At 45.5% G+C, this 25693-nt stretch overlaps 1 protein-coding gene across 1 annotated transcript in view; it reads right to left on the bottom strand.

The window, feature by feature from the left end:
- Positions 1 to 25693, bottom strand: part of DSCAM (DS cell adhesion molecule) — a 628479-nt gene that overhangs the window by 36937 nt on the left and 565849 nt on the right. Inside the window, exons 21-27 of the mRNA XM_047100488.1 lie at positions 24638 to 24791; positions 20029 to 20146; positions 18495 to 18658; positions 16907 to 17005; positions 12841 to 13029; positions 11136 to 11426; positions 7620 to 7796 (exon numbers count right to left, since the gene is read on the bottom strand). Of these exons, the coding sequence (XP_046956444.1) occupies positions 7620 to 7796; positions 11136 to 11426; positions 12841 to 13029; positions 16907 to 17005; positions 18495 to 18658; positions 20029 to 20146; positions 24638 to 24791 (1192 nt within the window). The remainder of the gene's footprint in view (positions 1 to 7619; positions 7797 to 11135; positions 11427 to 12840; positions 13030 to 16906; positions 17006 to 18494; positions 18659 to 20028; positions 20147 to 24637; positions 24792 to 25693) is intronic.

The following is a 25693-nucleotide window of genomic DNA, read 5'->3' on the forward strand; positions in this document are numbered from 1 at the left end:
ATCTCCGTGCAGCTGCGTGCCATCTGTCTCTTTTCCAGGTTGAAGTTTCTCATTTCCTCAATCCCTCCTCAGATGGCATAATTTCTACGTAATCCTCTACCTGGGACTCTCCTCTGTGAAAGACCTGTGCTTTCTTATTGTCCTTTATTAAGTGAGGCAGAGCACAGAAACTGCTTATGTTTTGATATTCTCTTTATCACACACCCGTGAGAACACAACGCTCATTATGTGTGTTGCAAATGAATGTTTACAACTTACGGAGAAGACTTTACAATTCTCCCCACTACATTTTATCTCTGGTTCCAGCCTTTCAAAATCTCTTAACATTTGGATTCTTCCCGTTAATACACTAGCTTTCTCTCTGGGAGAGTTGCCACATCAAAAATGGGCTCAGCCTGGTACTCCCTTATGCCCTGTCCAAATGCAAATGGGGTTTGTCTGGGCCTCGGCTGATCCCCATAATTTCTGATTGCTCACAAACCCTCCTTTCTACAACCTGCTTTATTTCAGTCTATAATTTCTAGAATTTGTTGTTTTTGCAAAGAGGTATGGAGTATGACTATTTTCCAACACCTCTAATTTCGATGGTTCAAAGATTATTCACAAAGATTTGGGGATTGTGTCTGGAAATTTTTGTCCAGAACCCCAAGACATCATCCTTTGGGGTCTAAGGACCAGTGCCACGTGATACCCTTCCTAATATTTCCAGTGGGAAAAAATCTTTCCTTTCAGTGTATTTTCATAGCATTTACTGGTGTCCACGGTATGTGGCTGATGATTCAGAATTTGTGTAATAGTTTGTTGTAAACATGGCTTCCTCCTTGTCAGCAAGAGATCAGAACTATTATTTTATGCAGTAACCCCTCTTTTGCCCCCATAATACTAGAATATAGTAGATTTTGAAAGAAAAAATCAATTTAAATAATCAGGGGCTCTGATTACTTTCTCAAGCACCTTCTACCCTCCCTTCCTCCCTCCCTTCCTTCCTTCCTTCCTTCCTTCCTTCCTTCCTTCCTTCCTTCCTTCCTCCCTTCCCTCCCCTTCCTTCCCTCCCCTTTTTTCTCTCCCAGTCTTTCTTTCCCTCCCTGCCTCTCCCCTCCTATCCCCTTTCCTGTTCCCTCTCCCTCTTTCCGTCCTTTCCTTCCTTTTTTATAATTCTTGTTCCACGTTTTATGGTTTGAATAGCACTCCTCCTGGTGCACATCAAAGCGAAGCAGACGCTGAGTCGTTCTTTCTACCTGCCATCTGTTAACATGAGAACATCATCTCAAGCCTTGTTCTCTTGCTAAACAGCCTCTTGTGTTGCCTGTCACATTTTTCCCCCCACAAATTTCAGCTCAATCTGAGATTTAGACTTTGTGACACCTTGCCTAAAGCCCTTTGCTACTCCTACATATCTATCCTTGGCTCTGTGTTTCCCTCTTACTCTTTTGGGTTGGGGCATGGAGAAATATGAAATATCATCAGGATGGTCTAATGATACTGAAACACAGAAGAAAGGGGCTCTAAAAAATAAGATTTGGTAACACTCTGAACGTGCAAAGAAGGCTAGCAAATGGTAGCTGGAAGGAGAATTTGGTGATCAGAAGGTAACTGGTCATCTGCCTTCAGGAGAGCATTTGGAAGGTGGGGGGTGGAAGTGAGACCATGAGGATTCAGGAGCTAGTGAGAGGTGATGCGTCTGAGTATAGAATCCCCTTTCAATAATCCAGTGAGGAAAAGCAGTAGAGAGAAGGGCATCAGGTAGAAGATGTGCAAACAAGAAAGAACATATATTTTTAAATATAGGGGAAGCCGGAAAGATAGTGAACATAGAGATAGAAAATGGATAAGTGAAATATTTTCAAGAGGAAAAAATAAAATTATACAGTAGCTGTTGATTCTGTGTTAATGTATCTTTCTGACTTCAGGCTTCACTGATAACTCTTTCAAAGCCAACAATATTGATGCCAAGAAATTTCATGGAAAGAGAGCCGGGGTTAAGCAGCGGTGATCTGGGCGCTCTCGCTAGCTTGGTCCTGATACGTGATTTTGGACAAGTTCCTTTGTCACGTCGGCACAACAGGGCATAATAACGCCAAGCTTATACTTAAGCTGTTGCACCGCTGTGGAGAGACTAATACAAGGCCGTTACAGAGGAGGAGGAAGGCAAAAAAGTGGAAAATATGAGTCCTCTGTTGATGCATGCACGATTCGGTTGGCTCTTGGGAAGAAGCGCCCCTGCTAGGTTACGAATGTCACGGCGTGGTCTCGCCCAGTTCCCTTGTTCTTTTTGCAGACCACCGTTCCCACTGTGGGTCCGTGTGCTGCACGGAGGTTCTCATCCACTGGACAACACCACGAACGGTGAGTCAGGAGGGTTCACGGCAAGCATCAAGTGTGGCAGCTGTGCCCAGGGAGGGTCTGAGTTGCCTCCTGGTTTGTGTGCCCAGATGTTTTCTTATAGAGGAGAAATCCCACTCATAGCTATATGACCACACTTCTCATTTGTGAAGTTCTAGTTCGGCAAAATGGGACAAGCTCAGGTTCATGCTTCCGTGGGACAGTCCCTTGCACGCACCCACAAAAGCAAAAAACCAGCTTGGGAGCATCAGATTTTACCCAGCTTTACTATCTATCAAAAGTTCTTACTTGCAGGCTCCCTCACAACAATCTCCGCCCTTCTGTGGCATTGAAATGGGTCTCATAAAGTAGCTATTTTTGTAAGGGCTATGAGCCTGCATTTATGTTTTTACCAGATGACGAACAGGACTTCCAACCCTTGGCATGCTATGAAAGCTGACACAAAAGTCATGGCTAACTAAATATCCAAAAAAACAAAGCCATATATACTTGCAATCTGAGAAAACTGCAAGTACAGACATGGGCCAAGTAGACCACCCAGGCGGGGCACAGCTCCAGGGCTGAGGCTACTGTCTCTCTCCTGACCGCCCCCTCTCGGTCCCTCACTCCATGGGCTGCCCTTGGCTTGGCCCTGCCGCCATCCCAACGTTCCTTTGCTCCCCACTCTCTGATACAGAGGCCTCTTTTTACTCGATTCTCCTGTGGCAAATTTGGTGTTTTGAAAGAATAGTTTTATTAAGAAATTAAGGTAAAAAAAAGAAAAGAAAGAAAGGAAGGAAGGAAGCTAGGAAGGAAGGAAGGAAGGAAGGAAGGGGAGGGAGGGAGGAAGGAAGGAAAGAAGGAAGGAAGGAAGGAAGGAAGGAAGGAAGGAAGGAAAGTAGGTAGGAAGCAAGCAAAGCATAGGAATAAAGTTTCAGAGCACATGCTTCTGATCCCAAATAAACTGCAATTTGGGCATTTATTAGCTTGGTGATGACGTCTCTTTACTGCTCTTCCTTTAGATTGTTAAAATTCAAGCTGACTTTTGTTCCTACAAAGGAGGAGAGTTCGAGCTCATTTGCAGAACAGATGAATGGAATGTCAGACCTCAGAAAATGATGACAATTCCTCATGCCCACCCCACCCCCCACCTTAAACTGTGCCCGTGTAGAACCATGAGGCCAGATTCTCTCTGGGAATGGCCTTCTGGAACTGATCTGTTTTTATAATATTAACCCATTTTAAAGCATGCTTAAAATAACTATGCTTCTGTTCAAAGGAAGAAAGGCATTTTGCCACAGAAGCATGGTCAAATTTGATATCCACTGTTTTTTTTTTTTAATCTACAGCTTATTTGAAGTCCCGGAAGTAGCTCTTAGACTTGGCCTGTGAGTTGACCCGCACTGGCTGGTGTCAACATAACTTTGCCCCTTTTTGGGTAGACTCACACTAAAGGAGGTTTTTAGTGATATGGAGTCGATTACTTGATGTGGGAATCGCATTTTTACAAGGTTAGGGCTTCTGGGATCATGGGCCCAGCCAGGAATTTGTTCTGCAATCTTGCACTTGGAAAGACTTAGAAGTGGGGAAAAAATTAGGGTATGATTACATGCAAAAATGTGGCTTCTGGCCTCCTGGATAAGGTTACAGGTTTTTAAAAAATGTAGCACTTGTAGACAATTTAGATTTAGGAGGTCACTATGCTCTAAAATTGGGAAAGTTCTCAGGTAAGAAAAAATATAGGTTGGCTCAATTGCTTATATCCCATCTCCCTCCTTCCCTTCCTTCTTTCCTCCCTCCCTTCCTCCCTCCCTCCCTCCCTACCCTCCTTCCATCTCCTTTCCTTTCCTCTCCTTTCCTTTCCTTTCCTTTCCTTTCCTTTCCTTTCCTTTCCTTCCCTTCCCTTCCCTTCCCTTCCCTGCCCTTTCCCTTCCTTCCTTCACTTTTACATAAAGAACATTATGTTATATTCACCTAACTAGGTTGCTTGTCTACATGGTAAAGCATACTTTGCTTATAAACTTTTAGTAGTTTCTAAAAATCAAACAAGGTCAACAATAATGGAGGTGACCCTAAATAGTAACCCCCTAGAGTGTTCATTAAATCACAATATTTTTCTGTAATCTAAATTTTATTTCCAGTTTTGATCTTAATTGGTGGTTGCTCAAGCAACATCGACATATTATTAGAAGTGCCCTTATTTGGGGGCAGTAAAAATATTTTATGAAGCAACTCTTCTGTTGAATCTGTGAATATATTTGAACTCACTCTAATCCAGGCACAGGACCTGTGCCTTATGTGGGTCAGGTTGTAAGTGGGTGATTCTACTAATGAGCTCTGTTTAATAGGTAGGCACCTACTACTTTAAGCTCTGGCTATAGTTTTCCTCTATGACTGAACTGGAAACATTTCACGTCATTAATTAACATTTCAGGAGCCCTGCTGGGCTGAAAGACAGATATTTTGGGGACAAGACCTGGCCTTTCACTAACAACTACCCACCCCCTCCCCTATAACCCATGACACTTACTCTGTCCTTTTATGCTACACTTTTCACAGTTATAGGCAGATGTCTGTCTCTTGTAAGCCTTTACTCGCTGCCACTAGGGTGTCAGCTTCTACAGTTCTGGGATGGGGTTTTAGTCATCTTTTTTTCCATCTGGGACCTGGTCAAACCCTTGTGATCAAACGGAAGTAATTAAAGAGAACATTTTACGTTGGTTTGAAAAGCAGTTACACCCAGCACGTGGTAGATAATGGTTCAAGAATGGTTTGTTGAATTCGATTTCCTTCTGTGCGTCCACATTAAAACTTGCCGTGACGCAGCAGGTAGAAGCGGGTGCCCAAGCCCTCTGCGTTCTTGCTGCCCTCTTGTCTGACTCTGGATCAGGAAGGCCTTACGAGGCGTGTACAAAATGCAAGATTGCAGTGACTTTTGTATTACGGCAGTCTACTTCTCTGAAACCCCTGTCTTCTCGGCATCTTGCATAAACACAGCCTCTTTGCCACGGCACTTATCTTCTTCCTGTTGAAACCTTTGTGTTGGCTCTGTTTTTTTCTCAGGCATAAAGAAAACAAAACCGTTCCCGGGTAGTGAAAGGCTGTGCTCTCTCATGTGATGTATTGTTTTCTCTACCAAGATCCACCACAAAATACTGGTGTCTAGAGGTAGAGATGCCAACAATAAAAATGCCAGTCCCTGGATATTTTCTGGCAGGAGCCCTCGCAAAACAATTACTGAATTACAAGGCATTGTTAAGAAGGAAAATAAAGGAAGCACGGGCCTGCCATCAGTCCAGCCCCATGCTTTGGGAAGAGTCAGCAGCGTCCTTAGCATCTTTGGAGACTGGGGTGCTTAAATTACAAGCAGCATAGGGTAAATTGAACTGGGCAAGAAGGAGAACACAATGGGGCCGGGGGAGAGCGGAACGATAAATTTGGCGGAGGGTCTGTAGCATGCTGGGAAGGAGTGCCTTCACGTTTAATGCATTTGCTGTGGAACCCTCGTGGTCAAATAGAAATGACTAATCCAAAAATTTTACTGTGGGTCTTATAAGATGTGCCATGAACAATTCATAGCCTTCGAAATGCAGCTAGTTGGATTTGGCTGTCGAAACGCGACAAGGACAGACCTTTGCCGGTCTGTCAGTTATTGACTCCTCGATAACATTGTCCCCGAAGTCCAGAATGTGGGATTCTGTTTTCTGTGACAGGGTTATAGAAACATCCTTTCGGTATCTTAGTGATGAGCACTTGTGAAAAGAATCCAACACAGCTCCCTTTATCCTGGATTTCTCCAAATGTTAAGCAATACGTTGCTCTTAGAGAGCTCTTAGATGGCCTCCCGGTCTCTCCCCAGTTGGGATTAATTGCTCCCTCTTTTGTGCTTACGTAGGATTTGTTTGAAGCCCGATTTTAGCATTCGTGACATTTTTGTTCTTTTCCTGGTAGATGCTCATATGTCTGCCTCCTACGCTAAACCCAAAGTTCAGAAGTCTCTTTCTCTTCATCTTGATACATCAAGGCATCAAGCACAGTGCTTGGGATGTGGGGTTTACTAAGGTAAGCCTGCAAAATTAAGTAGGTGGTTAACGCCATTTAGAAAAGATATTTCCATGAGATCGACGGTTCATCTGAAATTTTATGGGGCTACAGGAGATTTAAGTGGAAGGGTTATTAATGTGTACACATGGAGTGCAACGTATTTCAGATATTTTAATTTGTCGGCAAGGTGGAAGCAACTTGAGGGGAAAATGTGTTAGGGTCACATAAAGAGGGATGCTTTGCATAAGCGCAGACTGGAGAAAATATTACCACATTCTGCTGCTCTAATTGGATTATGGTCAACTGGAGCGCTTACGGAAGAGGTCAACGTTTTCCGTGCGCATCAGCGCTGTCTGGGGACGTCACAGATACGTACTGGGGACGGTGCTACTTGTTCCGCAGACGTGTCTTTGAGGAGCATGCAGGAGGCTGCGTGACATCACTCCACCCTGGACTGACATTAAAATGAGAACATCGTGTCCCCGCATTTTATATAAAAAAAAGTGGCCTGCTTACATACCCTGACAGGTGAAAAGCCAAGGACTCAGATGCTCTTCCTGTAGGGGGTTGCATGTTTGAAAGGGCTCGCTGTCCTCACACCGCAGGGCAAGGGCAAGGACGGGCCCTCGGCCAGAAGCTGGAAATAGCTTCATCACCAGGACCTCCCGGAGCGGGACAGAGTAATAATGGGACCAGCCTGCTAACAATGGCTCTCGTCTGGCCTAGGCTCTTGTTTTCCATGGCTTTTTTGTTTTGTTTTGTTTTGTTTTTTTGTTTTTTTAGTTAGAGTGAAACTCTTACACTGGGCTTCAGCTCAAATTTCTAATTTGGGAGTGTGTGTCTTCTGCCTCACAATGCTTTACCACAAGCCCTCAATTTCCGCTTCCCAGCAATAAAACAGTTCTCACTGCCACAGCACATGCGATAGGGCTTTTTGAAAAGGAAGCCATAATTGACGGCATCGTTGGAATGGGCTGAGAATGAAAGCACGCAGAGTTGCAAAACCATGAGAAAACATATATATATATTTTTTGGCCTCCTAATGTCTAGGATTTAGGAGACCGGGGTGTGGCTGACCCTTGCTCAGTTTCTGATCGTGCGAGTGGTGACACGTGTGCAGCTTTCCTCCAAGGCTCTGCGGTCCTGCTGAAGGCACGTCACAGAGTCAGGCAGCTGGGGGACCTTCGCCGGGTTGCTGCCAGGCTGGCTGTCCAGCGACGGCGCGTGCGGGTGACCGCGGGGCCTCCACTCACCTCTCAGCCTCTTCAGCCTCTGCTCCCGCCGCCTCCTCCGCACCACCAGCAGGAGCACAAACAGAAGCAAGATCCCCACCAGGATACAGGAGATGGTCACCAGCATCTTGAGCCCCTCATTGGTCGTCAGCCCTTCTTCGCTTTGGACAACCGACTTAGTGAGTGGAGGGATTGTACCTGAAAGCAGGGCCATGGTGTTAGATGGCTATTAATGAAGACAGCATGGAGGAGGTTTTAGGGATGACGGTTACAAGAGGCGCGCTGTGTGATCCAGGGGTGTCCAGGGTGATGAGAGATGAGAGGAACTCTTTATCTAGGTCCTTGCTGATTTGTTTACTTTCTCACGCCCCTCCTCTGCCCAACTTTCAACTTATGCGGCAGCACATCAACTCGGGATCTGCACAAAGGGTGAAGCGCGTTTCTTTGAAAGGGACTTCATTTTGCAACGTACTGCTGGGCGCAGGCCCTTGAAGACCACACTGTCCAGGCGAGGGGCTTTAAAAAGCCACATGCATCTACCTGGAATTGTCACCCTCAGGGCAACTGACGGAGGCTGTTTGAAAAGCTGCACATCAAAGAAGGAACAATAGGTCTGGCAAGTGGACAGGAGTCTGAAGGGAGACTGTACCAGCCACACTGGCTTAAAGAAGCTTAACATCCCTTTCTGTGGGGCTCTCCCCTTGCTTTTTATCACAGGCTTAAGACCAACTCTACTTTAGAAGCTCTCCTTTTAGGGTACAAGAGCTGTGGGAAAAGAGGAAGCATCCAGGTCCCCAAAGCAAGCTCCTTAATGATCAGGCACTATGATACAGTGTCATGAAATTTAAGTTACTTAGAATTATAAGGAAACGCCTAAGTAGACTGAACTCTGAGTTATCTCAAGCTGCTTTCTACGTAGAGCCTGAATACAATGGGTGCAGAGATTCAAACATACATCCTCACTTCATGGGGCATGCATTCTGGCACCTTCCATCATGTAAGACTCTCCAGCCCACTGTATTTTCCAGGTAAACCAAGGGCCAGGAAGTCAGGGGCTTAGGAAAAAATAATGCAAAGATAATGCAATTCGTCCCTGCACACCAATGGTCTTCAGCCTGCATTTCGTAAGTAGAGCAGGGATAACAGAATCCCAGTCCCCTGTGCTATCTGCCGAGGCCAAGAAAAGGGTTCTTCCAACTGTGCAGTGTTTTTAGCTGGAATCCCGAGTCTGGGATTCTCAGAACCCATGTAAGAGGATGCAGTGAAGATGGTCTGCAAAAGCAAGACGGCAGAAGGACACGTGCTACCGTTTGGCTAAGGAAATGGCAGAAGAAAGAGTCAAAGAAAGAAAGGGAAGCATCTGAGGTCTGACTGGCACGGGTGTGAGGCTAATTGCCCACGTCCATTTCTCCAAAAATCAAAGGAAAACCTTCATCCAGATATGACAAAAGAGATGTCGAAGCTATAGATCCATGGGATCAGTTCAAAGAAACCCATAATCCTTTTCAAGGAAAATATAAGCATGTATTTTTGTTTCCTACTGCAATAAAATTATTTCAGATTTCAGAAAATCAAATGTAGCTCGCAGGACTTTTGCGTGATTGTAATCTAAGACGTCGGATGAAATGAGAGCATTGCTTTTTTTTAAATTTTTTTTTGGAGGCAAGCATTTAAAATCTGCACATTGCTTTGTAAGTTTGAATCATAGTTTCCAATTCTGCATGTGAGTGGTTTCTAATTCAAAGATTGGCGTGACCATATCGCCAATGTGCACGCCGAGGCCCAGTGCTCTGGCACGTCCACAGATTACAGAGAAGCGATGTGCCGGCATGTGATTATCTTCAGTCAATTACTGTAAGCCGATAATAAGAAGTACGCTTACTTAAGCGTAAATACTTACTTATTTTACTTACACGCTAAAATAAGAAGTACGCTTACCGCCCCAAAATGTACCTGCTAGCAGAGGGCTTTGGGGGAACTCTTAAATACAAAGCAAGGTGTTTGGTACTCGAAAGTCCTTTATTTTGTAAGATCAAAGACTTAAACCATGTTGGAAGAGAAAGCCGATAGGAAAGGCTGCTCTCTGCCTGTGGGTGATGCTTGGAGACGGGACACCCTTGAACGACATCCCTTGCCTATGACTGAGGGCTGGTGTAACCAATGTCAGGAAGGCTTCCACCGCAGGGCCTTCTTACGTGCATGGTCTGGACTCCGGCTGAGGGGGACTTTGTGGAGAGACGGCCCCGGAAAGGAGACTTGGGGATGGGTTTACAGTGTTCCAGAGCAGGAAGAACTCGTTCTGGGCCATCTAGCACAGTCCACAGAAAACGGGCAAATGAGGATCCTAGCCCACGTCACCTTGTCGGCTTCCTTTGGTTGTTTCTGAGGGTCTGTGGGTTCACGGACACTCTGCTTAGGGCAGGATAGCCTCCACCCCAAAGAGGTTCTTGCTAGAGCTTTAATTAAGCAAGATCCCAAGTACACATGAGCAGAGGAGGGGACACCCTTTAGCCTGCCTAGTGATGAATAAAGCATTGGGGTATTTGCTCCAGTATAGACTTTCTGGGCTAAGCCATCCAGCTCTGTGGTCTGACCTAATCAGTGGTGTTGGCCAGAAGGCTCAGAGGGGCGAGGGGAATGCTAAGCCAGGAGCTCCAAGCATCCGGATGAACTGTGGTGGGTCTTGTGATTGAGCTCCTAACTTACTCACTGCTTTTCCCTGAGTGAAAGTCACCACAAAGCTGCAGAAATCAGCACCCATATGCTGCTATTTAAGACTTTCTAAAGTTCCCTAACCACAGAGCAATCAATGACACACTACCTTTCAGCTTCACGGGGCTGGGCATTTGTTCAGATATCAGTAAATGGCCTTTGATACTAGTTGTAGGAAAAAGAAAAGGATAAAAACTTGTATCAGTTATTTTTGATTGACTAAACATCACAAGACACCTCGCCTGGTTTTCAGAAAGGCCATGCGAACTGCATGTGTGTGTATGTGTGCAGGGGGGCGGGACACACACTAATATCTTACGACACTATTCTATTTTCATCAGTGCCATTTCCATTCAGGGCCTGACATAAGCTCCTTTACCATGAAAACTGTTTCTGCGCATGCAATTTAAGGGCTAAATGAGAGCAAAGACGAAGTTATGTGGGTTGGGATGGGGTGGGGGAGGGGTGAGGAGACAACAAAGGCAGCGTTAGCTCACGGTCATTGACAAAGGCAGAGAACCACGTGTTCGGCAAGTGAACGTTAAGAATCCTTCAGCCCGAAGACAAATCACTCCTGCACCAAGATGCCCTAAGGAGATTCCCGTTGGCCCTCAGCCCCTTGTTTCTGGAACAGAGCCATGGTCACGTCAGCGCAGTCAACTAGGGAGCCTCACAGGGAGCCAACGGAATGGCCCTGACGCCTAAAGGGTTCTGTGGGCGCTGGTCGCCCCGTGCCAAGGATGAATGCCGAATGGGAGAGGGACAGTAAGCACATGCACACGTCCTGCGGCACAAACAGGAGGGCCGTGAAGCCAGCCGGCTTACCGCCATCGTAGTTCAGCGTGGCGAAGTTGGCCTGCTTCTCCGCACAGCCGGCACTGTTGCAAACCCTCATCTGCAGCTCGTACCAGGTGGCTTCTTGAAGGTCGTACAAAATGTACGACTTGGAGAGAGAGGTCCGCTGAGCCGTGGTCCAGACCGTGGTCCCAAAGGGTCTGTACTCAAGTGTGAAGGAGGTGATGGGACAGCCGCCATCATTCCAGCCAATGAGGTTGAGCCTCACGCGCGTGGTGTTGATGCTGGCGAAGAGCTCTTGCTCCTTGGAGAACTGGGGCTCTGAGGGGGAAGGCACAGTGCGGGGGGTCAGCTCACGGGATACACCCATGAAGGGCTGCCTTCCCCACCTGGGGGAGGAGTTCGGCCCAAGTCTGTATCATAGGCCACTTGCAATGTGTCTGCTATTTATAGGGACCTATGGACCAATGGGCAGTCTCCAACCATAATAACCTGGGTGTGAGAGGGAAAACTGGGTGGGTAGGGGTTATTTTTGTGTATCTTAGAGCTCTTGAAGAACAGTGCTATTTTCATGAATGCATTTCCTTGAGTGGTTCTCTTTCTTTTCTTAATGTTTATTTATCTGAGAGAGAGAGAGTGTGCAAGAGAGTGCAGGGGAGGGGCAGAGAGAGAGAGAGAGAGAGAGAGAGGGAAAGAGAGAGAGTCCTAAGCAGGTTCCACACTCAGCACGGAGCCTGATGTGGGGCTCGATCTCACAACTGTGAGATCATGACCTGAGCCACAATCAAGAGTCAGGTGCTTAACCGACTGAGCCACCCAGGAGCCCCTCCTTGAGTGGTTCTGAAGGAATCAGTGTTGTGTATCGAGCTGACCTGTTTCTACTCTCATGCGGACAGATCTGACTCAAGAGAAGTCTAGTTGAATTTGGGAAGTGCAAGCAGGTATCCCTTGCTATCCAAGCACTTCCTGCTGGAGCCCAGAGCCTAATGGATATATTTCTGCATAAATCGATACCTCACCCTTTGAACCCTGGCCGCATCTTATCCGCAACTCTGGTGCCAGATCCAAACAGCGCCTTTGTCTTCCCATCTCTACCTCTTTTGCCATCCCGTGCACCAGATGGGAGTCAGATGTGAGGGGGAGCCACAGAGACTCTCTCTTCACTGCCTCACCTACACCCACGTGCCACTGTACCCCTCCTCTTACTGGTGTCCCCAGATTGCAATTACACCACTGAGTGTCATTTTCCTCTTGGGGTTCATCTCCTCCAACGTCCATGTTTCAGATTAAAACCCAATTCACATTAAAGGCCAACAGTCTATCCCACTCACTTCCCACCTGAAAAGGGGGGGGGCCTCTGAGGCAATGTGAAAAGTTCTGGATACAGGGGTCATGGGTGACTGAGGAAGACGATCACACGAGAAGAAGGTGACAGGGCAAATGCCTTATTTCATGGCCACCCAGCCGGGGCACTTTATGTTGGCACCAAAGCCCTTGATCTTCAACTGCTACTCCTTTTCTCCACTGCAAATGAGATAATGAAAAAAGAGATCCAGGATATTCTCTAAAGACTGGCCACCTCTCTCATTTCACTGTAACACTTCCAGACCTGTTTCGGGAACCACAAGGTTCAAACTCACAACCGAGCGTGCAAATATATGATGCATCTTTTGGGATTCCGATCCCCCATTCGATCTCGAAAACAGGAAATGTAGAAACCAGAAGGCATACGTACCTTTCCCCAGCGTTTTCGCTTCTATGATTTCACTTATGCGTCCTGGTCCCACTCCATTCTGCGCAGTAAGAGTGAACTTGTACCAAGTACCACACTTCAGGTTTTCCAGGCGGTAAGAGCGCTCACTTGGGCTGATTGGAAAACTTCCCCACTGCTCGCTGTTGTCCTCAGAGTACTGCAATATGTATCCTACAGAAAGCACGAGATATTTAAAAGAGCGTTATTTCCGTTCTCCTAGAAGCTGGTGGACGTTTGCATTTTGTATGGGGTGAAAGTTCTCAGAATTCACACATCTTTGGAAGAGAACATCTGAAGTCTCCCTGATGCAGGAAATTGAACCTAGGCTAGGAGGAGTGCCATGATGATGTTTTCATTAGTAGTTAGGCCATACCCGACATTACTATAGTGTATCGCTAAGTGGGATGGTGAAAATAAAACCACTTTCTCCCCATTTCCTTTTAAATGGTGTAGTGGGGGCTCCTGGGTGGCTCAGTCAGGTAAGCATCCAACTTTGGCTCAGGTCATGATCTTACGGTTCGTGGGTTTGAGCCCCAGCTTGGAGCCTGGGGCCTGGGGCCTGCTTGGGATTCTGTGTCTCCCTCTCTCTGGCCCTCCCCCCCTCGCAATCTGTCTTTCTCTTTCCCTTTCTCAGAAATAAAATACATCATTAAAAAAATTTAAGAAAGAAAAAAGGTGGCGCGGGCAGCAGGGAGTAGGCACGAAATCTCTAGACATCTGGCTTCAGAGCACACGTGCCTGAATCCTGGGCTATCATCATGATCTGAAGCTGAATTATTTTCAAGAGAACCAAAGCTCTGGAAAAGCTGGACCGATGTGATCAAGGGGGTAGGAATCTCATCCACGAACCCCTACCCAGTCCACAACCACAAAGGGAACCGGCTCTAAATCCTGTAGCCATCCCAACACTTCAACGGCAACCTGCCTCTGCTTGTCTGAAAAATCCTTCCAACAGTTCATCTCCACACTTGACCACTATTACCTGCACTCATACTACCACGAACATCAACCGTCCATTTCTTGAGTGCTCACCATGTGCCATTCGTTGGCCTCACCCCGTTCCTTTCGTTACCTCACCTGGACCTCTGAGACAGTGATTGTCTCCACAGTGAGATGAAGACCCTGAAGTCCAGAGAGGTTAGGGGACTATCCTAGAGCCCCATCAGTAAGATTCAAAACCCACCTCAGACTCCGAAGCCAGCACTCCTGGCCCTTGTGATCACTGAGGCATTCCTCCTTGGTATGGCCTTCACCCCTGTTGCCCCAGCCAATTCCTGGGGTCAAACATGTCTGGTTTTCTCTGTCCCTGTCTCCTCCACGTTCATACCCCGACAACCCAGGTACCAGTCTGCCTGGTGCATGGTGCCTCCACACCAGTGGGCTTGTATCTTCCTCCAGCCCGTGGGGCTCCATTTTTAACACAGGCAAGACACTTCTCAGCTCTGCGCTACAGAGGTTCCTAACCCCACAATGGCAGCATTAAGTGTTTTGCAGACCTCCCACATGGAGGTCCCCTGTCCTCGATTCTTCCTTCTGGGGTCAGGGTCTGCAACCTCCCTGTTCTTTGCTCCTTCCTTCCCCTCTGGTCCTCTGCATCCTTGGGGTCCCTCTTCCTTTCCCAGCCTTCTTTTCTCTTTGAGGGTTCCTATCTGCACCCCTCAAATCTCCTTCAGTACCTGGCAGGTGGCTGAGGGTTTGTGTTCCCCATGCTCCCAACATCACTTCTTGGCTTCCCCTCCAGCCCTGCCCAAACCACCTCCTTGCTGCCCTGGACATAACCAGGAGTATACTTTCCTTCTAATTTCCTCCATCCAAATCACATCTGGGAAGCTTTTCTAACCCTTGGCAATGGGATCCCCCATGCCAATGGCTTTGGCCACCGCTGTGTTTCAGGGACCCCCATTTGTCTTTGTTTGGAAATTCTTCATTACTAAAATTGGCTTCATCTCCAAGACCTTCCACTCTGACACTTTCTGTACTACCTCTCCCCTGCTCTCACGCTTACAGAACCAAAACTTCATTTCATTTGAGATTGGGGTCCTAGAATCCCTTGAACTCTTACCTCAATGCCCCATTTTTTCCCCATAACAATGTTCTCTAACCAGCCTAGACTCTTCAGGAGGCCATTTTCACCAGGAACTTGGTTTCACTCACTCTTATGACTTCTGTCCACACTTACTGGGCCAGTCATCAGCTCTGGTAACCTGAGATCCACTTTTCCTCCCAGCTGTCCGGCACCACTTGAGGAAGTCATTAAACTGAAAATTGTGACCATCACAATTTGGGCTATTTATCTGCAGCTGGGGCCTTGTTCCCTCTTGGCAATGACTTTGTTGGTCTATTAATGACTCCCTGTGCATTTCACATGGCAGCTGTTACAAATCTTCCTCACTTCCCCACACTCCCTCAAAACCACAAACACATCCTCACTACCCAATAAGACAAGTGGTATTTTTTTAAAGGGAAGATCCTCCCTTTCACTCAGTGGAGTGCTGATAAATGTTTAACAACTGGCTGTTCAAAAAGAAAGAAAGAAAGAGAGAGAGAGAGAGAGAGAGAGAAATAAAGGAAGGAAGGAAGGAAGGAAGGAAGGAAGGAAGAGAAAGAAAGATAGAAAGGAAGGAAGAAAGAAAGAAAAAAAGAAATGAAGGAAGAAAGGAAGGAAGGAAGGAAGGAAGGAAGAGAAAGAAAGAAAGAAAAGAAAGAAAGAAAGAAATGAAGGAAGAAAGGAAGGAAGGAAGAGAAAGAAAGAAAAAGAGAAAGAAAGAATGGAAGGAAGGAAGGAAGGAAGGAAGAAAGAGAAAGAAAGAAAAAGAAAGAAAGAAAGAAAGAATGGAAGGAAGAAAGGAAGGAAGGAAGAGAAAGAAAGGAAGAAAGAAAGAAAAAGAAATGAAGGAAGAAAGAAAGGAAGGCAGGAATAAAGGAAGGAAGAAAGAGAAAGAAAGAAAGAAAGAAAGAAAGAAAGAAAGAAAGAAAGAAAGAAATGAAAGAAGAAAGGAAGGAAGAAAGAGAAAGAAAGAAAAAGAGAAAGAAAAAGAATGGAAGGAAAGAAGGAAAGAAGAGAAAGAAAAAGAGAAAGAAAGAAAGAATGGAAGGAAGGAAGAAAGGAAGGAAGGAAGAAAGAGAAAGAAAGAAAGAAAGAAAGAAAGAAAGAGAAAGAAAGAAAGAAAAAGAAAGAAAGAAATGGAGCCCTGACCAGTAGCATTTCTGATTTCTGTGGTGTATAAAGATCCCCCTGGGTGTAGTCAGTAAGTGCAAGGTGGGGAAGAGATAGGACAGCTTGCTCTCTTGAGTTGGAAGGAGCTGACTCCAGCATCCCACTGGTTTTGCCCTGAAATGGCCCCTATTTCCAATTGTCTGCTCCTTACTCAGAAGAAGGGATGGTCTCTGCTTTTGGAAATCCAAGCCGGCTATCCCCTCCCATGTGCTCTAGGACTAGCCCCCCACCCCTGTGCATCTTCAGTCTGTTCCTCCAGATTCTCTTCCTTTCCTGGGGCCACAGCTTGCTTAGAGTGATGCTCTCCCCAACTTCACGCCGGCTAGAAATATCACGCTACTTTGTTCCTCAGGACAAACATCCTTTACTCTTTTCTGCTATGGACTAATTGCAAAAGCTTTGTGCAAATAGATCATTTCCCATATAAATTCTAGGTTCTCCATCTTTCCGTGTTTTAGAAGTTAGAACAAAAACTGTGGTTATTTGAATGAATGATTGAGTACAAGAGTGAATGAATGACGGAGTGTTGACAACATGGGGAAGAAACAGTATGCAGAATCTTGGGGGAGAGATTACCAAATTCTTTCTTTCTCTTCTGCCTTTGTTAATCTTTCACTCAAATTGGATGCATAATGATAAATTTGTGAATGAGATGCCTTGGATGGATGATGAGTTTCAGTACATACCATAAAAATAGATGTGTGGCTTGCTGTTGAGGTAGTGGGAGAATTAATTATAACTAACACATAACGATTACTTGATGAAGATGTGTCACTTATTGGCCTGGGGATAATGACAATTAATGACTGTGGACAACCTACTGCTTATTACCTCTGATGGAACTGCCCCCATTGTCTCCAGGGAGCCACGAGAGGGTAATGGAAGAAGACGTTGTTTTGGACACTGTAAGCCGAGGCTGATCAGGTGGAACTAGATAGGGAACAGTTTTTAGGAAACAAGAATCAGTTTTTCACATCTTTCATCTGCTTTAACAGCCATTTACCAAATCATTTTTAACAACCATTTATTAAATAAGTGTTTTAGGGTGCCAAAATACGCAATTCACTTCTGTCAGAGTGTCTATTTAGTCGATGTCCTGGGTTAAAGAGATAGAGCAGACTGAATCTATTACTTAACGAAAAACCGCATTTCTACTTGGATTTATATCTAACACATTTCCGCTCGGATTCCTTGAATTTCTGAGTTGTTCGTCGCTGATTGAAATCTTCTTTCAACTTACTAAGGATGCATGCATTACTCTGAATTTCAGCCATGATTCAAGTGAGAAAGATAAGTGGCACCCACTTAGCTGTTCTGTTCTCAGGGAGGGGGAGGGGGAGGCGAGAATGGCTAGTGAGAAAAAGAACTGCAAAAATTTCCACTTTTTAAGCTACTCTTCCAAGATGTCACACACACACACACACAAAACTCTGAAAATCAAAGGCATGCCATTGAGTGGCTACACAAGAACTTGCATACTCATACAAGGTTTGAAGAATACATAACTTCCAACCAATGGACCTCAATATTCTTTTGGATCAGCACCGAAGACAGAACCATGGAAGAAATTCAGAATCATGTTATCCAAATGATATAGAAAGCTTCCCATAAAATGCCGATCTCTTTTCTTCTGAGAGAGGCCCATATATATTGAAGGTGGGGAAAACTGCAGATCGACATTGCATCATTTTTTTTAAAATGTACTTGCTCTCTTCCCCTCGTCTCTCACTGAGGACAATACTAATTTTATTGTTACTCACTGTGATTTATTAATGTGACACCACTTAAATCCAAAGAAGCATACCCTTTGATTTTTCTACTGATAAAGTATCACTGTGCAACCAAACCTGAACCCAGACGGTGACCACTTGGGATTTTACACCTGGCTTTAATTTGGCCATCTTGGATTTGTCATGTACTTTTGGTGTCTGATATCAAGAAAAACCATATACGCTGTATTAAAAACCCCACTAAATATTATAGCAGTTTGCTTAGGTGGAGTCCTTTTAATGTACATTGCATAGAAAAGTTTAGCCAATTAGCAGATAAAAGACCTCAATTTAGGCCTATCTTTTGTTTATGTGTTCTGGGTTACACTTACACATATGTAAAGGAAGCCATGCAACTGGCGGACATTATCAAGATGAACTTTCTCCGCGATGCAAAAATGTTAGTAAAAGATAATAACGATATATCTTTTATCCTTTTTATAGTGTTATCTTTGGGACGATGAACGTTTCTATTTTCTTTGATTGGCAGCATTCCATTTTCCAAAATGAGCATGCATTTATCTATTTTTGTACTAGAAAATAGCAATGAGCTCCTTAGAAAGGCTGATTTTTAGATCAGGTCGATGTGACTCTTCGCATATAGGCACGCATCTAAAGAAGCCATTAAAAAGAGTCCCCCGGTTTTGTACCTTGTACTTGTAAATTTAAAATAATCTCATCTGATCCCCAGTTGTTATTGGCGATGCAGCTGTAATAGCCGGAGTCCTCTGCCTTCACGGTTCGGATAACGAAGCTCCCGTTGCTGAAGACGCTTCTCCGCCCATCAACCGTTACCAGGCTGGGTGTCCCGTTACTGCCTCACAGGAAGAAAAGGGCACAGATTAAAGAAATTACAATCCAAATTAGCTGAGACTGGGGAAAAGCATAAAGAGTCTTTTCTGAAGTAGATAACACATTTGGAACTAAACTGTGATTCCATGACATAAACAATCAAACGGCTGAATTTCGTTCTTTGTAAAAAAACAGGCTATGGTGGAAGTTAGCTCTGTGCCGGGGGCTTGGATTCTGGCTCTCACATCTGTCAGGGCCCATCACATCCCTAATGGGTGTCTCCCTCTCTCCTCCACCATGTACGCACGGCGACTTCCTCTTGTAAAAATTCCTTCTGGGACAGAAGTACCATTTGGACCCAGTCGCATAGGGACAACTAAATTTGAGGGTCTCTTGTAGATCTGCTTAAATTCACAGGTGTTGATGATTTTGACAAAGAAAGTGGACTGTGGTCTCTCAAGAGGGTGATGAGCTGGTCTCAGTGTAAAGGGAGCTCCCTGTGATCATAACCGTATCCATGGTGGCAGCTGCCCAGTCACCTAGGGTCATCCTCTCGTCAGGCAGAATGCCTCTTGACCCTTGGGAGCTTATTCATTTCCTTGGATTAAGTGATTTTATTTACTTATTTTTTTATTTACTTATTTTTATTTGGATTAACTGATTTTAAAAGAGAGGAGAAAAGTGGTCCCTGGGCCAAGACCATTATTTCAATAGTTTATATCTTTTAAGTGCTTTTCTTTGAAAATCAGCACTCTTCTGAACCCATTTTAGATCAAATCTCCATGCTCATTAGTGAAGTCTCAGCCCTTTATTTATATTCCAATTTCTTCTTCTGAACATAGAGAAAGCACTTAGAAAAGTTACAGGACAGAACACATCTCACCCACTTTCCCCCTCCTATCTTGGCTGCTATTATTTTAATAGTTACTATTAATGTGGAAAACCAGATTTTCTATTAGCGAAGTCCTAATGCATTCCATTTCTTGAAGTTATTTCTCAGAGCACTGGAGGTAGGGTTAGTTGGACCATTATCTCAGAAGGAGAAAAATGGCCACCCGATCTCATATGAGGGTGGGAGTGTTCATCTTGGTTATAGAGGAAATTTACATGATGAAGTGCAGAGATCATTGGGTTGGTTAGATTATTTTCCTCTCAAGCATTCTCTTATGAATTGAAAGGCTCTGAATTTACAGAAGATTGATACAATACACCAGACCCTTTTGGTGCTGAAGCCGAGATTCTGCCCACTACCCCAACTTCCTCTCCATCAGAAGACTTGATGTCTCCTGGAATTTTCCTGGAGAATTAGAATTAGACCACTAGTCCCATCCTGGTATGTCTGATGTACTGTCTTAGAGTTTCACTAAAGGCATACATTAGGTTACTGGTTACCTGTCTTTCATCCATTTTACTGCAGGAGAAGGGTCCCCAACAGCTTTACAAGGTAAGGCGATGTCTTTCATCCATGGGGTAGTCACTGTGCCACTGAAGGTCAGGATTCGTGCCGGAGCTGGAGCACCAAACACAGCAGAAGTCCAATTGCACCATGGCTTTAGTGACATAAAGGCCAAAATGACCTTTCCCAATATAGTAACACCCCCTACAAGGGTGAATGCATCACAGCCAACTGATGTCACACCTGTCAACACTATTCCCTGGTATCAGGATGTGTATAAAGGATTGTCTTTGGAAGAACATACAAATACCTGAAAATCCCTACTGGAGCATTTTCCCCTTCAATTGACTAAATGTGAGGAGCCGAAATTAAATATTTGGGCCTTCATAAGCCCAGCAGCCCCAAGCTGTGTTTTCTATGAGCCCAATTATTTGTCAAGGCACGTTATTAAGCAATTTATCTCAACACCAAAAATGCACATTCAATATACTTTTAATATCGGAGAGAATAGACAATACAGGGCAGAAAGCCCCCAAAGATGGAGAGGTAAACCGGAACAACTTCTATTTATCAATTCTGTGGTACTTTCCTGGCTTTATTGTATCAATTTGGTCTTCGGCACAAACGTTAAGGACAGCGACTGTTTTCAGAGTGGCTTCTCTCGAGGAACACTGTTTGATTGGGACAGTGATTCGGATGCTCCAACAGAAGCATCTGCCAGAGGCATCTGGTATCGGCACGGTCCCAAAGCAGCAGGAGTAGACAGGAGAGAGCCCGGGTGCACCTGTGTCGGCAGGGGCCTCCGTGAAGACCGAGGAGCTGGCCCTGACAGGTTCCTAGCGCTATCTTCTTGAGTGAGACACGGAAGCTGACCCCAAGACATAAGTCTTGCAGAAGCGAAACAATGTGCCCCACCTTTGCCACACATCGGGATGCTGCTTTCTGGGACACACCCTCTGGAAGCTCAGCCAGGCCCAGACACATAGACACAGAGACCACATATGGAAGGTAGCCCCAGTCTGGTTCTAGACCCGTAAAGATTGGACCAGTGTTGGGACCCTGAATCATCTGAGACTTGAGGGTCTGGACTGGCCAATGGGCATGGGGAGCAGGCTCTCCAGGAAAGCCCTAGAATTTCGGGAAAGATGGAGTCAAGTCATTACAGAGGCATCCCGGTCTAGAACACCAGCCTTGGTCATTAAAGTCTACCAAACAACTCTTATTTTCATTGTTCGGAGTGCTGTGGGCCAGAACTGAAACGACATGCTGGTGGGTTCAGAAGCTGAGCCTGTTTTGTGCAGCAAATATTACAGCAAGGTCTTCCTCCTTAGAGCAGAGCCTTCAGAGACGGCTCATGGACGGCACACTTTCTCCATGGTATTCTAAGGTGGAGGCCACTTTTCAAGTCATTGACGTTTTTTAATTTTTTATTGTAACAAAAATATTTTGGTCAGGTCGCATTGAACTTCTGGCATTGGTGGTGTGGCATGCTCCATTTCAAGCCCTTCAGACCATCTTTTTATAGGATGAGGAGTATTTTTGCAGCAAAATTGGGATGATCAGGAAATCCAGCTAGAGGTAGGGACTTCCAAGCTTTTGAACATCCCCCTTCCTACTGTAAGGAACAAACCGCACGTTGAATCCAGAAGTTATACACGTATTGGGACGTGAGTGAAAACAAAGTGCCCCAAATTAATACTTGCCACGTTTCATGCATTCCGATCTTTTGTACTTTTCTCCTTTCAAGTCAGTCTAGACTATGTGACTCTATTCCATTTTAGTGCTGTCATGTGTTAGCTATAACCCTTAAAATCAATTCCAGGCCTTATGAATAATTTCCCATCAGCATTTTGAGAAACAGAGGCCAGAACCACTTTGTCTTGAAGCCCGACACACCCAGTGTGTAGAATTAATGCCCACTGGGGGCAGCTGGAAGGTCAAGGGTCCTCATCTGAAATTCCAAGACTAATAAGCTACAGAGCTCACCAGAACTGGTTTTCAAATGGGCACAGGCAAGAGAATCATCTAGAATCTCTGTTAGAAATGCAGATTCCTATGCTGACCTGTGACTCAATGGCTCTTTGATGGGTTTAAGGAGTCTTAACGCGCACCTCAGGTGATTCCAAGAATCAATCCACCTGCACCTGGACGTCCTTCCTGGGTCCTGTACTGCTCGACCCTGGCCCTGGGCTCCTTCGGGATGGTGTGCCTCCGGGACTGGGTCCATGTCTCCGTTCTGCCACTTGATCTGCTAAACAGCAGTCCTGTCTGCGGGGACTCTGGAGTCCCGAACTCTAGAGTTTGGACTTTGCTTCCCACTGACAGATTTGCACTGATGCTGCCTGCACCCATCTCCCAGCAATGACAGGATAACCTGGACCAGTCTCCTTGGGTTGCCGGAAGCTTCACCTCTCCAGCTTGATCCTGTCAGCCTTTGTGGTTTGCCAGTGTCTGGGGCTTCTGGGTGGAGCTTTTTATCTAGAACATCTGCTCCGTGCCTGAGAGGTTCCTTAGCTCAGTCCCTTTTTGGAAAACCCATCTGGATCAAGCCTAACTCTGAGGGAACCCCACTGGAACATGAGAAGCTGAACATTTCTGGAGAAATCCATACAACAGAGAATTTAGGACCCACCAAACATTTACAATCACCGACCTCGGCTGACCTGTCCGCTCTCCCTTCCAATCTTACTGTTTTGTTAGTAAGTTCCTTCCCGCTTCTCTACAGTGATGATTTCCTATTGTCCTTCCTTTTCTCAAACTCCTTTCTCCACCACACCCCAAATTGCCTAATGCTTGGCAGAGGAAATAGAAAACCCAGGTTGGGAACTCTGCATTTCCTGCCACCAAACCTATAAGCCCCCTTGGCCTTCTTCCTCCAAACCTCAGCCCTGTGGCCGTGCTCTTCCTCCTGGATTATCACCTCCCCCTCTCCACTTGGGTTTTCCCATCACCACACAAACATGTTCTGCTGGCTAACACATTAGCCCACAGTGAAACCAGAGCCTTTCCTTGGGTGAGACCCATCCTCACTCTGGCCTGTGGCTTCTTCCAGGTGGTGTGTGTTTTTGGAGAACTTTCTGCCAAGCAGACCTGTTTCCTCACCTCCCATCTACTCTGTCCCCTCAACCAGCTCCCATCCCCAGGAAACTGCTTTCAAGGTCAGCGAGGTTGTGTGGCCAACCCAAGGGCACTTCTAGTCTTGTTTGCCTTGACCTCCTAGCAGCTGCTGCCATGGCAGACCACTCCCTCCTTTCCGAAACATCTCTGTTATTCCTGGCCTTACGCTCCTGGTTCTTCTTGCTGTCTGCCCTCGCCCCTTCCTCTCTGGCATCCCCTGTGCCTCACCCTCCCCAGAGAAAGCTGGTGTTCTGCAGAGCTACTCCTGGACCTGACTCTGTCTCCCCGGTAGGCTCTTCCCATCCCAGGTATGGGGGTGTCTGAGTGCCGACCCCTCTCCCTTTCTGCCTCCTGCCAGATGTCTCTTGAGAAAAAGGACTTTTCCAACCACCTGCCTGACACTGAACACACAGCAGGAGAGAAGAAGTAAAGCCACTGCAGCATTTCATGGGCTGGTTTGCTTTTATCCCACGGTGCAGTCCTTATGTCCACTGATAATCACTGTTGCTAAATGTGAGAGGGTACGTTAGGGGTGGCTGGATATCATAATCAAAGATTCTAATAGCCAAAAAAATCCACGAATTTATTTTCTTCAGCAACAATACATTTACTCTCTAACTGTAATTGTGCTCAAAATGTGACAGTATTCTCCTTTTCCCTCACTACTCTATTCTGCTTGTTTCTTAGTATCACACTAATAAGCACATTATCATGAGCTCTGAGAGGTAAAATCGGAATCTGGGAGTGTTCTGTCCTCTTCTGGGCACCTAGCAGCCTTGTTAGTAAAACATTGCCAATGTGGTGCATTCCAAAATCAGGGGCCACCTCCTGCTGGCCCTGGAATTGTGATGTTAGCACATTTACTTGTGAAAAGTGCTAATACAGCGGTACCCTAAACACTGGGTGGGAGCAATTACCAGAAGTAGAGTAAGAATATTCTGCGCCTATATGTGCTTTCTAAGGACCAGTATAACGTCTCAGTGTGAAGGTACTGTATTCATTTTTAGGAACCTTTTGTTCTTTGGGGACTCGGACTTCCCACTATTAATTAAGGTCTTGCTTACAGCAGTTCTCTCAATACAAGAAGAACTGACGATTTTCTTATATTTGTAAGTTTCCACAATAAAATAAACATTTCTCTTTAAGAAATACGATGCTTGATTTTGATGAAAGTAGAACTTCCTTGAGGAGTTACTATGGGGTGATTTTCACTTACCCCAAGGGGTGAGTGGGGGCTCTTTGTCTTTACTTTCCTTAAGGCACTTTGAGTTGTAAAGCCACTAACCCTTGGTGGAGTCTTTTCTGATTTGCGCAAAAGCCCAGTGCCAGCTAGCAGCAACCTTATTTCTTACGCTGAAATGTGATAACACGTGATGTTCTGGTTTTCTGGGGATTTTTAGGGCACCGTAAGCTTTATTTCTGATAGAACAGGGATTTAAAAACAGTCCAATTACGATGGGAAATGAGGTCTTTTCTACAGTGGCACACCTTTAGCTAATGGCTCTACCGTGATGATTTCACTGCTGTTTCCTCTCCCAGCTGAAGTCACCGCGACCACCCAGACGCTGTACTGACGGTTCCGACTCAGGTTGGGAATTCTGTAGGAAAATGAGTCAGGAGAGGCTTCAAACTCGCTGATCACCTGTGGAAGGAGACATAAATGTTCCCACATTCAAGGAGGCAAATGGCACAAAGGGATTTCCTAAAGGCGTCGTTACCAACATATTATCGATCCTCAGAAACAAAAGTCACCACTAATCCTTTTCTAAAAGGCTGGGATATATTGATATTGATACTGATATTGATATTGACATGTCACATATACACATAGAGAGTTTACATTTCTCTATGCAGCAGCTTTGGCAGCCACCAATGAGTAATTTAACCATTTATATGATGGGTCATGGCCCAAATGTTTTTGGCTGAGATAGAGTAACAAAAACAGATTTTCCCTCTGACCCCAAACAACCAGAGAACACACAGAGTATAACCACAGTCTCAAAGGTATTGCCTAAGGTAATGAAGGACAGAGCTCTCTGAGATGTGGAAAACATATGAAGTAAGCCTATGATTGCAGAATTTTTACGTTTTTGTGAGAGTCTCCAGGCTGTGGCGCAGAGAAGGAGTCCAGGAGGAGCCCAGCGGCTTCCCTGAGTTAAGGATTCGCACCTGAGAGACTGAGAAGAGGCTGGTGTTCACAGGATAGAGCTACGCAGAGAGAGCACTCTGGGACTCTGAAGACGGTCCCACCTGGGTATGCCGCCAAGCAGATCTGTGCAGGTATTCGAGTAAACTACCAGAAACTAGGGAAACAACTCCCTGAATGGATTGGAGGTCAAGGTGCCCAGCATTCACACAGGGTTGGGAATAGTGCCTGTTCCACCAGCCGGATTAGAAGCCCTCAAGATTCACAGGGCATTGGATGCAACGCATAAGGGTCTTACCTTGGTGGTGGGGAATAATTAGGTCTAGACTGAACACCACACTGGTACTGCCTAACAAATATTAAAAGCAAAATTCATATAGATGATATTGTCACTAACT

The sequence above is a fragment of the Lynx rufus genome, unplaced genomic scaffold, assembly GCF_022079265.1.
Source record: "Lynx rufus isolate CCGP_SWC_20201006 ecotype Redwood Valley unplaced genomic scaffold, mLynRuf1.p SCAF_5, whole genome shotgun sequence".
Classification (NCBI taxonomy): domain Eukaryota; kingdom Metazoa; phylum Chordata; class Mammalia; order Carnivora; family Felidae; genus Lynx; species Lynx rufus.